The following is a 16,141-nucleotide window of genomic DNA, read 5'->3' as shown; positions in this document are numbered from 1 at the left end:
CTCTTGCCACGTATGCAGATTGAGCTGGGAAAAGCACCCTATAGATAATTATTTGACTATCTGCGCTTCGTCGCACACGGATGGCAATGACAATGCGATTTTGCTGAATAGTGCGTCAACAATGGGATTTATCACGTTTACCAAGGTTAAATCTGGGATTTGTATTCAAGTAGAATTATTTTTAATCACGAAAATATCTACAATCTCTATATATATATTTATATATATTTGCGAAAATTAGCCTTATATTGATAATGATCAACTGAAAACACAAGCAAACATAAAAGATAATAATAGGTTGTTGGCCTTCCAACGCTCTCTGTATATATGCATTAAAAAAATTATAAAAAAAACAACCCACCATTTATTTTATCTATAGGATAGGGCTATTTGAGATAAACAACTGCCTGCCACAAAGATATTAGCGAAATATCCTTCCTTCCTTCGAAAGATTTAGTCTTTACATGTGTTATTTTTTTGCGTTTGCCTTCAACCCTTTCTACGTATATACCGCGGTCAAATCAATGCAGTGGCATGATCAGAGTTAACGAATCATTTTGGGTTATAGGTAATCTGTTTGGACTCGAGACAGTCCTTCTCGAGTAACTGTATTAACTCTGTGTGGGGTGGGGTTGGGTGGGGTTGGGGTGGGGTTGGGGTGGGAGGGAAGGAGGAAACTTGGTGAGCTTGTTCGAGTCACTTTATGTCTCGTTACAACAATGCAAGCATGTAACTTGAATGACACCATATTTTATCCTCCAGTGTATTTTGGTTGGCGTTAACACATCGAGAATTATTTATCAGACAAATACCAAACTAACCCAAATGTATTCACCAGAAATGATACCAACATGTCTTAGGAAAAGAAAAACTCACACCGAGTGGTAATTGTCTGATAGTTTAGCTATGACTACAGTGACCATCATACAGTGGTTGTAATAAGCTATTTTAGATGTCTATCCAATATGGAAAGCACTCTGTAAACGGTACCGCGTAAACAAGTAGGCGCATGTATGAAGTCTGGTACAGTACCGTGGTTGCCATGGAGACGCACTGTAACTAGGCTGACTTGTAGGTTAATGCTTAGTCGCAGTCTGTATTCAGCACTTTGGCATGGATTTGTACTAGTGCTCGGGACAATGAGGAGAATATAGTGTAATGTATACTCACACGTAGAGCTTTGCAAGCATTCGTACTCACGCTGTCGTACTCGTACTACGAGTTTGACTTGTGGCTATGGGCAAGATTGTCAGGAAACTGAAAGAAAGTGACGTATAAAACAACTTTGTACTTTGCACACTGACAATTTTCAGAAAACTTAGTCACGGCCTGACTGTGGCAATAGTCATGAAACAATATCCAGTAATCCAGGATAAGTAATTCATGATGTAAAAATCGGATTCGTTGTACAAACGTATTAAAGTGTACGTATATATATATATATATATATATATATATATATTTATATATATATATATATATCTATATCTATATATTCAACTATTATTTCGCTGAACTGGTACTATACATATTTACACGTTAATTCCAAAGAGTGCGCATTCTTTGCGTGATTATAGAATGGTCACACTTTCAAAATGTAAATTGTAGCACATAACAAAGGGTGACGTCATCAAACGTTATATACAGCTCTGAAACCAAAAAAAAAAACCGTTGTTCTCTTTGAAGCTATATTAGTAGAATTTCACTTTTGGGAAACATTGGAATTCGAACCCCAAATGCCTCACCACCAAAGAGTGACTTTTCAGTTCTTCAGAATTTACAGTATGTACGTCTGAAGACGCATTCTATCGATTTTTGTTCCGTGGAAATACATTATATGATTCGCCGTAATTATTGGATCCATTTGTTACGTTACTTTGGTTTTCAATTTTTCCTTTCTTTAATTTTTTTTTAGATTTCATCGTAAAATGCTTACAAAAATTAGCATTCCCTGAGCTACTAACTCGACATGACTGATTACATTTCGTCCACAATCGCGCCGACGAACAATACGGATTGGAAATTCGAAGATCCAGTGCAGAGGAAGATCGTTGGTGCCTTGCTCCTGTTCATCGGACTCTCTGGTTTAATTGGTAACGCCATCGTTATTATCGCATTCGTCCTCTCGGAGAGACTGCAAAATATCACCAATGTATTTGTCATCAACCTGGCTGTGTCGGATCTTCTGAGTTCAACACTGTCTCCCTTTTTCGTGCAGAACGTACTCACGGAAAATGAAGAACTATTGCCCAAACAGCTGTGCGCGATGGTCGGTATTCTAGTTTACGTGTTCGTGTCAAGTAGCATCATCAACCATGCGGTTATCGCGATAAATCGATACTGGAGAGTCAGCCGACCGGTTTCTGCCTATCGTAAACTGTTTAGTCCCAAGAGGATCGTGTTTATACTTGTTTTGATTTGGACTTACTCAAGCATCATCCCATTAGCCACTCACTTTAGTGGATATATCGCGTTCGGCTATAACAGCAAGTATCGCATATGCAGCCTTGATGTCAATGACCATAAGGCATTATTTGTGGCGTCCCTTAGGGCAGTAGTCGTAGATGTTGTCTGTTTGGTGATAGTCGTCATCTTTTATTGTAAATTTTTCCTTTTCATCAAAAGACATTCCAACGAAATGATGCACTTGTATTCCACCGAACGTAAAGGGTCCGATTCCTCGACGTCGCAAAGATTTAGTAACGAAGATGGTCCCAATCGATCGGTGTCCGTGATGACGCGTATTGTCAACATGGACGATGTCGCCGTTGAAACCGTCTTGCATAATCCCAAACCGGTCTGGAGACAGATGTCTCATTCAGTGAGCGAATCCGCCATTACTTCCAACGGTGTCACCAACGAGAGTTTTACTAAAGAGAGTTTCACTAAAGAGATTATAGAAGACGAAGATATGGATTGTTGTGTCGATGAAGACGATATACAAACCAGTCATGAAAATGAAGAATTATCGGAAAGTTCGGAATCTACGGAGAGAAAAGTCAAACCCAATTTATGTGCAATTTCTGAAAATGCTGAATTAGCAAGCGTTGCCAATACTACAAATGTCAACGATGATATCGGTCATTCCGGATCTACAGAAGGCGCGAATATCGAAACTGAAGAGAATGATAGGCCAAACTCCGGTGTTGAGATTAACGGTGAATGTTCAAACAAGAATAATAACGAGGCAAGGACGCTTTACAAGAAAGAAAGAAACTCGTCCTCTGCATCGCCAACTCATATTGCCACTAACCGACGAAGGATATCCGAACTCGTCCATAAGTCGTTCTTCGGTCGCAGCAGTTCGGTATCGTCAACATCGGAGAGAGTCAAATGTATGCAGGTTCGATTAAATCGCCGTCAAATACGAATCACCAAGAATCTTTTCGTCGTTGTTTGTGCCTTTCTGATTTGTGTATCTCAGTATGTTATATTTCTTGTCATTCCATCTTTAGAGCAACTATTGCCTTACTCCGCCGTTCTTTTGTCGTTAAGTCACACCATAAACCCGCTTATATACGCAATAAAGCATCCCACATTTCATGCTGTAATACAGCCTATGCTCAGATGTAACTTATCGAAGATTCCAGGACCGTCAAAAGCACTGAAAGCTATACTGAGGAAATAATTGCAGATTCCAATTTGTCTTTTGTTTTTGTCTTGCGAAGAGAGGATTTAGATTTTACTGTCTCCAAAACTGGGAATTAAGAGACTGTCGGTATTTAGATTCTCATTTACCGACTTACTTCACAATATGAGCATTTCTGGTTGGAGCAAGAGTACCTCAACCCTGTATACGTGGATTCATCAACCATTCGAAAAGCATAAAGATGCAATTGCGAACGGACTTGGAGCAGTACTCTTGTCAGGTTTTTTTTTTCTCTTTTTACTCCACTAAGTTGAGTTTTCCTTCCTTTTGGCTATGTTATAATCCTTCTGTACGTCCAGGGAGTTGCTATGGAAACTCCCTGGTACGTCTACAACATATCGGTTGTACTACTATTTTCTTACTATGTTAACAGTTCCTAAAATGTGTTTATAAAAGTATTATTGCATACTACAATGTACAAAGTTTGTGTATATATCTATGTAAGACTAATAATGCAGTAAACGCCTTAGGTGACTGATTCTAATTTTCAATTTCAGAATGTTGCGTATGATATAACTAAGTGCCGATATAGCTCAGCTACAGCCGGGAAGGCATGGGCGGAGCTGAGGTGGGGCGGGGAGCACTACTCCAGGAAAAGTTGCCTCGGACTGGGCAAGATGTCGAGAGTTAGGGTGTCGTGCAGGGGAGCTGCTAGTCAACTAGTTCAATCCATCTCTTAAAAAGAAGTCCTTTATACCTCGTTGCACCAAAAATTTTCAATGTGAAACGTCTTCTTCTGCAAAACGTGTCATTTAATCATCAGAAAATATGTTCTCGATGAAATTCACAATAGCTGTCCCATCCCTAGCTTTCATCACTACCCCTCCCCCATTTCTACACCGTCCCTTCTCGGCCCAACAAAGGCACAGTCCAAGTCCCTTCTCCAATTCCACAGCCTTGTCACCTGTTTTCTGTTTACTGGGTAATTCAACTGGGTTTGGTGGTATAGTGATGCCATTCATGTGTACGTAAAACAGAACACAATCAAACGCAACCAATTCATATATATATATATATATATATATATACACATGGATAAAGGCTGTCGTGAGATGGATGAAGGATGGAATTATTCTAAAAAATGGTCGCTCATGTTTAAACTTTTACAAAATTCAATTTTACGGCCTTCCTTGGAGCATTATACTCCTTCATTTAGACATCTCACTGTTTAATTAACCATTCATCAACGCCTGGGAATAAGCGGAAGGAGTTGAACAGAGGTGGTCGGGGGGAGGGGGATGGAATCTTTTGGAAAATGTTAATATTTATGATAAAATGTGTATGCAATACTGCTGATCTTGATCAATTCATGGATTGTATTGCTAATATAAAACGTATTTGTGGATTAAATGGATGATGATGATGATGGGTTAGATTCGAGCTGTCAATCTGGCAAAGAGCCATTTTTAACGTCAGCCGACACCTTGAAATTCTTTCTTACTTTGAGATATTCCAAACATAACGAAACAAAAGAAAACGTACAAAGGTATTATACTAACAGAGTCATCATTATACTGTAATATCCATATCGCACGTAAATTTAATTTCGCCTTTAATAGTTATGAGCGGAATATCGTAAATTTCATTATTATATCTTAGTATTAACTGAACGATGCATGTTGGTTGATTCGAATGACTAAAAATCGATGGACTGTTATCTCATAAACTGATTTTCGAGTTTATGAAAAGGGAGATTTTTGCCAAGATTATCATTTTCTTGCCATATTTTAAGGTACGGTATTTGCATGGTGTTTTTAATTTGTTCCCTGGTACACCGTGGTATATAAATACCTTAAGCTTGCGAGATACACGTTAAAGATTACAAATGATTCAATTTATCAAAGTTCCTTTTATAATTATCCAAGAAAAACTTCTATTCAGAAAACTGGCAAATTTCCACCAGGAATTAACAAACCCTTTAACAAACATGCACACAAAAACACAGAAAACGACACAAGAGAAAAACGAACGCTTTGAGAATTTTAATTAAAAGAACCGTCGAATATTTAGAATTCTTAAGTTCAGTTTGTAAAATAATTGGCATTTTAGTTTCAGGCAACTGCTAAAAAAAAATGTTATCAGATATTTCAATCTACCCGGTACAATTATCAATAGCCAATATCTTTAGATTGAAAACTATTAAGGTATCGATAAAGTTTCATTTGAGTTCTGAAAACAGGATGACTGTACTTTTCATGCAATCAATTTTATTTTCGGACATATCTTTTCAATATGGCGTTTTCTCGTTGTGACGTCAGAGAAATTGTATAGGCAGAAGAATCTCAACCGAATCGAAACTTGTAGCTTTAACAAATCAAACATGAAAAATGTGGAATAGAGTACATTATTGTTCCATTATTATATATTCTGACTAGATATGTAAATGTTTATAAGAATGTATCCAAATGGTTGCTTATTTTTAGCCTCGAAATATCTATTTTTGATTGTTATCAGTATATACTCGAGAAGACATTGTACATCATATCGGAGGTACTGGGCTTTTTTCTTCCTACATTATAGGTGTGGATATGGTTCATCAGTTAATGTTATACCGGTGTTTTGGTCAATTACTTAGCAGCTTCATAAATCGGTCACGGAAAAATATTTTGGTATGTTTTGTTTTTTGTGAATATAACAACAGAATCTAATCATTATTTTAAACTCTCATGTGCCATGTTTAATAAAAATAAATATGAAATGCTTCTTTGTCAATGAAATAACAATGAATATATATATAAATATATATATGAAACGGACATATTTTGTTTGTTTTAGAATCGTTTGTTTGGTTTGTTTACTTGTCCTAAGTTATGTATACATCATGCGTGTAATGAGAGAACGAGAATTTTGACAAATATCGTATTATACAAACAACTTTCGTAAAATGACAATAATTGTTTTTATTCGGAATCATAGGTCGGCAGAGGGTCAAACAATCCAAAATTTAAAACGACTTAAACTTGCAGTGTTGGTATTAGCATGAATTTCTATATATAATCTTTAGAATATGATGGTTTTGATTTGCAACAAACCATCAGATAGCTGATAAAGCTGATTGATGCGATTGCTAGCAAATATAGGAACCCAAAACCGAGAAATAAATTCAGCTTCTCCAATATATGCGGAAGTAACCGCAGGAAGTGTTGCAATTCTGCATAAATTATTGTGACAATAATATTAAGGCCTTCAAAAGGCCGACGTATAGCTTAACATAACTATACTCAGTTATGACGAAAACAGTTAATCATCTCACAACAAAGAAAGTATATATATACATACATATAAGTACGTGTAACAGGAGGAGGAGCGGGGGGGGGGGGGGGTGAGCGTCACATATAACCCTTTGTAAACAGTAAATATGATTTTCCTTCTTTTTTCTGAAGATGTTACGATGAGAATACAAGCTTACCTCCTACATGATGTTTATGACTCCCCCCCCCCCCCCACACACACACCCACTTCTCCACCATCTCCGACTGTCCCCTCCCCTCTCCCACCAATCTCCACAAATCTCCCCACTATATCCAACTAGAGAGTGACTTATCAAGTTTCGTACTTCCGGGTTTGCTTCTCAATTGGCAGCCTATATACTTACAGCGAGTAAGTACAGTAACCAGTTTGCGATGACGTCATTATTTCCTTTGGCTCAGAGTTGTATTGTAAGACTTTTTCAACATTAGTCCTTGATTTTAGTCATAAATTGAGACGTCAGGTAAAGAAAGGTCGGTTACTTTATAATAAAGCAGCTCAGTAGATGGAAACACTCAACGAAAGTTTGTAGTAATTTGCTTTAAAAAAAACGGATGACTGCATGAAACTAGTTTGTGAGTTGTGATGGTATTGCGTAAGTGTGTTTGGCGCGTATGACATGTGGATCCAACCTATAGGAGAGCGTTTATCGTTGTCACAGCAACAACTCCCTGGTCTCAGCCTCTCGACATAAGGGTGTGTATATGGAATGAAATCGTAACATGATCAACTTGAAGTAGACGATAGACTATAGGGACAACTATAGTAATATACAGAGAACAACTGAAATTTCCATATATGCTTGCTATAGGTAAATGAGCATTTGGTAACAATAAATATTAAACTAAGACCGCAAAAAAAAATGTTTCGAGGAAAACTTTGGAAGTTTAGACGTAGAAGAAAGGACGAGGTTATTCATTTTCCAATAACTTTCGAACGCTGGTTGAATCAATCCGTTTTGCTTCACTCAGAAACTTCCGAGACAAATTCGTTACAAGTGTTATATGTAACGACAGTACAGCATAGTCAGTTAGTGTACTAAATTCGGCTAAGGATGATTTGTGGTCGCCAGTTTCGGTCAATGGATTTACATTAAATGTGTATTCCTGTTTCACAGAAGTGGATTGCCATTATATAATTTATTTATAATATCCCCGCTCCCAAAAATATTGAAAAACATATTTCGGTATCTTGAATACAAAGATATGAATTTATAATTTTGTTTTTAATGCATTGATCTGGCAACAGTACTTAGAGATTGCTACATCATCATAGAAAAGAGATTTCAAAAAGTGCAAATTTGCTATCCTCATAGAAACCAAATCTTTCAAAACGTAAACCGTGAATTCAGAGTATATACTGAAAGCAAACATCGAAATGTATTATACATTGCATCACATTGAAAGGAAAAAATCAGCAAGAAAATTTACGAAAGTGAAGTAAAAGAATAGTAAAAACGTGAAGGACAGTCAATACAAAAAAAAACCAAATATCACATATATCATGAACCCACTGCGGTTTCATTTTGTTGTGTTGAAATTATTACTCTTACAAACGAAACACTCTTTGGGACTTTCTAGTTTAGCGGTGTAGAATATTGGGGTCTAAACATGTGGACTTCCTCCTATATGAGTAACATCTATTTTTATCGTTTCACTTTCTGTCATAGTTGTAATCATATCTGTCATCGAGTATTGTCCTGAACGTTAGTTAGTCTTGCTAAAAAAAAAATGATAAAGGTTATCAACAGTACTCTCGTCGATGTATTGTCCCTTCAGACAAATTATCGCAGATAATAATTCGCAGATATTTGAGGAACGGAAAAGGCATTGAAAAATAAGATTATTTCAACCTTTCACTTAAACCTTTAACTAAACTGACGTTTTATCATATGATAATTTCTCTGACCTGCTAGCATATTTTGCTGGCAATATACGTACGGTAGGGGTCACGGTGACATTTAAATGCCGCAGTGTAGGCCTATATCGTATGTATATATATGGAATATCATTTAAATTTCCACACGGTCTGCTCTCGGAATATTCTCTTAAGTATAAGGCTGTTTGTCAAGTCGAACACAGATGCAATGAACGAGAGCTTTTTTTTTCGAAAACTTTTAAAGATTTCAAGAACCTGTCTTTTCCCGACGAACTCGGCTTATACTAATTACATTCGTTGTCTTAACAGGCGTCCATTTCTCGTTGCAACGGCATCTCCTTCGCTAATTGACAAGTTACTGCTTAGCGCGCGTGTTGTTTAAACATACTAAAGGGCATGAATACCTAACCAATTTTATAACGTAGATGATGGAAAAGCCGTTTGAAGAATATAGCGCACCCAATCAGATAAGAAAAATCTGATTCCGGTTTGGGCGATATCCTGGTTTACAAATGTCGTGTGTGGGAGCTGTCATTCTTGCAAAAAAGTCTGTGATGTCGTAATGCCATCGACTATAGGATACGACACCTTTTGTTTTGTTTTGTTTTTTCATTGTTTTTGATTCATTACATTTTCAAGGTAGAATGTTAACAGTGTTGCCACTGAAACCAATGTCCTCATTACGTCATATTATGAGGTTCAATCATTTAAAAATTCAGCATTTCCAAAACCCAGTCTTCATTACAGAAAAGAAATTAAATATAATATTGTAATAAATATTATAGTAAAAATACCAACAGTGATGGTTGGATTTAGTGTCTCCTTTAACGTTATCTACACTTAGAAGTTAATGTTATTCAATGTTATCTACGTATAGAAATTAATGTTATTTAATGTTACCTACGTTTAGAAGTTAATGTTATCTATACGTTTAGAAATTCTACATTTACTGATATGTGAGAAGTGGTAGCCACATTGTCATAAATAGGCTATGTGTGATTAATTCGCCATGTCAGGGCTGTAGCTTGATTTTCGTTAGACAGTAGTGTGTAACCTATATATTCTAGGCACGTATTGCAGGGATGGCGTTCAAAAAGAACGCACGGTTTATTTTAACCGCTCATCACGTATATGCACGATCGCTGATGTGACGACCGCCGTGCGTTTGTTTCGGTTTTCACGAGTTTGGTTATAGAATAATAATAAACGTAGAAAGCTCCTAAGATTTAACCTGCGTGATCAGTGTAGCAGTCTAATGTGACACTAAGGTGAATATATGTTTATAGCGTCTATATGTTTTTATGTATAGGCTTTTCAGTTTCATTGTAAGCCCCTATATCAGTGCCCAAAAGAATATTGAGGCACTGTGAATCAACGTATATAATAGGGCCCTTTTTAACATACTAATAAGGGGACCGTGGCCCCCAGTCCCCTACACGGCCCATCCCCTCAGCCCAGTAGGTCCCCTTTAGGCTTCTAAAACAAATAATATTAACACAAACCTAACATTTACACCTAAATTCCCCATATGGCTTCCCCTCAGCAAAAATAGTCTATACGGCTACTATCAGAATGCCCAAGCGTGATTTTATATCTTCAATTACCTGTGTGAAACAAATTAAGCAGAGCTAATAAAGTAATGTAAAAACCAATTTACCCCTACAATTCGATTTTACAGAATCCTTTTTTTTTTCTAATTTACCTCTCTTTCTTTTTCTATTGTTTGGAAGTGTGAATTTCTAAAACATGAGATCTCAAAATAAAGAATGATTAGATGCAACTTACAAGGCCCGGGAAGTGCCATTTCCGGCGATGAGGGAGGCATTTTTTGGCATTAAATTTGTTACTACGCTACGCACCAACTGATGGTGGTGCTCCGCGTAGAGAGTGTTATATGATTGTACCTTTGGGGAAATGGCCCACTCACTAAAACTTTCTTTAAAAAAGCCCTTGTATATACATACGCGCGCATCAAGCATCGCTATGTATTATTTGGACGATTACATAATGTTTCCCGATAGAGGTTCTTCCCAGGCTACGTCCCTGGATGTCTGTGGTAAAAGTTTACGTCACCATGGAAACCAGCGTTGATGAATATTCATATTGCGTTGGTTAAATCTCAGCCAGTTTGGACAATTTCCTTAATGCTAATACCTCTCTAAACTGTTCTCCGTTATCATGCTTCAAAGCACTGGTATTGACAGTACAAACAGTTCCTCACCTTGATCTGATAGAAACATAATATGACACTACAGTATAGAAAAAAAAATTGTCCCAACTTGGTAGCAAATATAAAAAAGCTTCATGCAGGTTAAAGATACTCCTCGCAAATCACTGCAAAAGATAAAGTCTATAAACCATGCAAGAGTTTATGCTGTACACTTTGATAGAAAAGGTAATTAGTGCATGAGATCTATCTAAATGCCAGTAGATCCCTGATCTGATCCGAGGTCCCCCGGATATGAATTTATTCATTGATTTTCTGTCTACATCTTCCGCACGGCGTGGTGAGGGTACAACTTGTCTGGGACTTACCGTATATCTTTGTAACAGCCCTACATGCAGTTACATTAGGGATTGTATTTTAAGATCTAGTAAAGGGGGCTTACTGAAGGGGATTTTTTGGGGCACATTGATATATATTTACGAGCAACGTAGAGTTGTAACATGCTGTTCATTGACTCAGTTTCGACACCTTCAGGGAGACAAACCCATGAACCGAAATTTGACAAATGTGATAGAGACAACTGTCATAAACAGCTTCCCAAAAGGGTTAAGGGATATCTCATTCCATTTGAGATATATCACAGAGTTAACGATCCTTCAAATATGAGGCTGAAGACTCGATCATGTATTAATATGACATCATCGAGCCTCTCTCTCTTTATATCTTCAAATATTCATTTTCTGTAATGGACATGGGTTTTGCAAACGCAGAATTGTGCATGCATATTGGGCCGTTCACACATACCCGATGAAGTTTTTACTTTTCACTGAGGCGATCATCAGGCAACTCAAAGAGTTGCCAGCTGCCCATTACAGAAAATTAATATTTTAATAAATAAAGAAGAAAAACTACTTAAGCACACGTGATTCGATGATGTCATTTTAAGACATGATCGCCACAGTGAAAATAACTCAATGTGTGCGTGAAACTCTGAGTTGCAACGCGATGGAATTGCGTGTTTATACATATATCTATATAGCTCTGCAACAGTTGTATTGAGCTCTATACTGCTATTACCGAACTTTATATACTACGTTATATATATATAAGTATATATGTATATAAGTATATATATATATATATATACACGTGATTTTTCCAACTGGATTATAATTGCATTTTATATTCCCTCATCATGTCTCACGTCACTTGACCTTCTACCCTAAAGGAAGCATTTCTTGCGGGTTACCGGGCGGTTGCCAAAGATATATTCAGTGAATTCAACAAAATATTCAAATCTTACAGATATCATTGACTATAAAATAGCTTCCGGTATGTTCCAAATGTTAAGTGTTGTACGTGTTATTTGCCAAGTTTTTTTTCTAATACTCTGGTGTAAAATCTTGAGAGTTGACTATATACATTCAAGGTTTGATTAAAGTCAAATGTGTGAAATATGAAGACGTTACACGCCTGAAGTAATAACGTGTCTAACATTGTAATAACGGCGAGGGTACTGAGATAAAAATCTTTCTCAATCACGGATAAGTTTCTCACCGCAGTTTAAACGGTGACTAAAGGCAGAACTTCTCTGTTCATGATATATCATATAGTCTAATCTTGAGTATATGCATATTATATACCTATAAGTTGTTTTCCAGTATGCACTAATCAAATAGGCCGCTGTTTACCAAAACAAAACAAAAAACATCGGAATCAATGATATTTTGCAAACGCCGATTTTATAGAAGAAAAGAAAACCGGGGCTCGAAAGCTGTTTAGATTACTTACAAAGAACTCTGTTATTTTCACACAATTTTCAGTGATTTACAGTTCATCTGTCGATTTGGTGTTTCTTGATTGTTTACAAAATTTTGGTTAAACTTCGTTTAACATTGTATATATATATATATATATATATATATATATATATATATATATATATATATATATATATATATATACATATACACATACACATACATATACACGCACGCTTTCACTACCCTAATTGACCCAAATCACTTCTATTGCAGCTCACGGTCCAGTGAATATAGCGACGTTATGCGAGGACAAAAAATGTTCGCTGTTCGAGGAAAATGAAATGAATCGGTTAAGAGGATCTCTAGAAGTTTCAACATAAAATGAACAATGTCTAGTGACACGCTCAGCTTTCAACCCGCAATTTCCTCGTCTCTTAAGTACTTCGTGTTACAGGAATATATATTTCGTTACCCTGATTTATGTCTGAAACAATTTACTAGTTGAATGAAATCGTGAAACCATATCTTTGTTTCTTCCCCGTGCACTTCAAGCTTTAAGAGGCTAATGCAATTGATTTTTACATTCTAATCAATAGTCAATCAATACATCTTTATTGAAGGTTATTTATGCGAAGCAAATGTTCTCGGGGTTCCTTTTCTTTGTGGAACAACTTGTGAGAAGAAAACAAATCATAAATGACTTTGCTGTCAAGGCAGAAATAGTCAAGTGGCAATATCCTTACAAAGTGTGTACTAGGCAAATAATGTCTAATACTATTAATGCAATATGGCAGTTTCAGTTTAGTTTTGGATATGTGTCAAAAGTTGAACACGAGAGTAGGAAAAGAAAGAGATCTTCTACTTTAAAGTATCTCTAATTTAACCATTCCATCTTTCATGATATTCACCTGTACAGAGTGGACTTGTATAGTGAGTTGGTACTCGCACTCGGTACTCAATGGCGGAGCTAGGGGTATTGGTTGGGGGGGGAGGGCGAAAATGATCTGTAGGGGCGTTTTGATACTATCTAAGCGGAGCGCCACCACAGGTTTATGGCAAGCCATGTGGGACAAACACTGCGAAATATATCCGCGTATTAATTGGAATATATACGCGTATTAATTGGAATATATACGCGTATATATTATTAGCCAATCATATGGCTTAAATATATCCGCGTATTAATTCAAATATATACACGTATTAATTCGAATATATACACGTATTAATTCGAATATATACACGTATTAAATAAAATACATATGGGGATTAAATCCAATATATGCACGGATTTATTAGAATATACACGAAAAAACATTTCCGCAGTCGCTGTGTACATATACCAACGATAAATGTTTTGGCGGGCTCGCGAGATCGCTTCAAAAAGCGAAACTTTACACATGTAGGCTACAACACATGTATATTCGAATTAATACGCGTATATATTCGAATTAATACGCGGATATATTATGCAGTGTTTGACCCACATGGCTTGCCATACAGGTTGGCGCGGAGCGTATACAGACATTTTTTGAGTAAAGATACTCTCTAGCTCGCCGCCGGGAATTACCCTTTCCGGACCTTGGTAATTTGCAGATAAAACGAAGATTAAATAGGTGTCATCGCCATTTGTGACAACTCGGAAGTTTATATGGGTGTTGAAAGTACGGCATGCGCTTGGAAATAGTTTCGTACAACGGAAGTGCCGATAAAGTAAAGACCGCCGTTAGAGCATTTTGTCAGAAAATTACACCAACAAAATGTGACAAATGTCAATAGGTAGATGAGAGCGCAATAAAAAGGTCAATAATCGCGAATAAGTAAAAAGTGGTAAAAAACTGAAAAGGGCGCCAGCAGTCCATTTGAGTTCGTCAGGGGGCATCCGCCCCCCCCCCCCTGACTTTATGGACGCTCCGCCACTGTCGGTACTCGTGTTCTAGACGTGTATTCATACTTTCCCTCTTGAAGTTTTACTGGTACTCTTATACTCGGAATTATAATTGTTTTGTCTTTTGGGAATCGAGTACAAGATTAAGCGCTAGTATATAAGGTACATGGAGCCTTATACTCGTATTCTTTCCCGTACCAAAGTGAATTCTACTTGTACTCGAACTCACGATGTTGTACTTGTAGGTACCTGTACAGCTATAAGATATGCGAAATTTTCCGAAATGCTTTCTTAAGGCTGAATCGATTATGACGTCAGCCTCATCGTTCATTGGCTTATATTGTACTTAATATTTATCCATTGTTTGTTACACCCTAATAACTTGACCAAAATTGATCCCTTTAAAGGGATAATAAATTCAGTGAAAACAAATTTGTTTGAGGGTACTAAAAGTCAGTAAAGACTCCTTTTCTTAGTAAATGTCCCTTGTGCATTTTCTTCCGTGTGTGTGTCAGTATAGTTCATTCAACGTCATACAAACAACTTTAGGATACCAATGGAAAGCATCCAACATCATTTGTCAATGCCAAAAGCATTTTTTGACATTTTACTATTTCAAGCCCTAAAAGTCGTATGTATTTATATTTTAATATTTAATGTTCGTGGTGCTAATAAGAAGAAGATGTATAATGCAGGGTGTGTGTTTGTTCGGGTGGTTGGGTGGTTATGACTGTGGGTGGGTGTAAGGGGTCGGCTGGTATAGACTAGCCCATTATTGACAATTAAAGGGTAATTTCAACAACTAAAGAGAGAGAGTGAGAGAGGGAAAGAGGTGGAGAAAATAAATTGAAGTCTTTTATTGAAATAAGTTCTGTACTGCAAGCAGTGATATTTATCGGGTTTACGACGTACAAAACTTACTCTTCAACTGTCAGAATTTAGGTCACCATTTAAGAATACGTCAATTGAAAAGAAACCTCTAGACTTATTTCTTCAAGTCCTGTGTGTGACGATTTGATTTGTGGACTATAGCAGTGACGTGGCACTGGCAGAGTATGCAAATATCAAGGACTTGGTTCCACAGCACCCCCCCCCCTCCCCCCACCAACCCACCCACCCCTTATCACTTCCCATATGGTGGAGGTCCGTCACATCCACAACGTGATATAACTTATTCTGAGTACTAATTCCTGTTCGTGTAGTGTGAGAGAATATGACAGATGATAAATATAAATCTGCCCAAGACTACTTTGTCAATCTAACATAAACTGCCCAAATAAAAATTTGATGTCCCAAACAGCGTTCCATAAAAGTGTAGTATAGACATAATAATGATCGCTATCGTTCCATGGAGTTAACATCTCTATTAAATAATTTCGAACTTTTCTTTTAAAAAAATAATAATAATCAATCAATCATTCTTGTTTTACCTCGTTGACGTCAGAAATCACAAGCTTTGTTATATATAGAAAATCGTCCACAAATCAACGCATTAACCTTTATAAAAAGATTAATTTTAATACAGGTTCCTAATCACGTAAAAATCC

The 16,141-nt window shown here is 36.8% G+C and overlaps 1 protein-coding gene across 2 annotated transcripts in view; it reads left to right on the top strand.

Annotated features, from left to right (window-relative positions):
- Positions 1–6,405, top strand: part of LOC139959005 (uncharacterized) — a 36,200-nt gene extending 29,795 nt beyond the window's left edge. For both annotated transcript variants that reach the window (XM_071956487.1, XM_071956486.1), the window contains exon 3: positions 1,916–6,405. In XM_071956487.1, the coding sequence (XP_071812588.1) occupies positions 1,970–3,628 (1,659 nt within the window). In that variant the 5' untranslated portion in view covers positions 1,916–1,969 and the 3' untranslated portion in view covers positions 3,629–6,405. The remainder of the gene's footprint in view (positions 1–1,915) is intronic.
- Positions 6,406–16,141: the final 9,736 nt, after the last annotated feature.

This window comes from Apostichopus japonicus, chromosome 18, assembly GCF_037975245.1.
Source record: "Apostichopus japonicus isolate 1M-3 chromosome 18, ASM3797524v1, whole genome shotgun sequence".
NCBI lineage: Eukaryota > Metazoa > Echinodermata > Holothuroidea > Aspidochirotida > Stichopodidae > Apostichopus > Apostichopus japonicus.
This window is presented reverse-complemented; position numbering and strand designations above follow the sequence as displayed.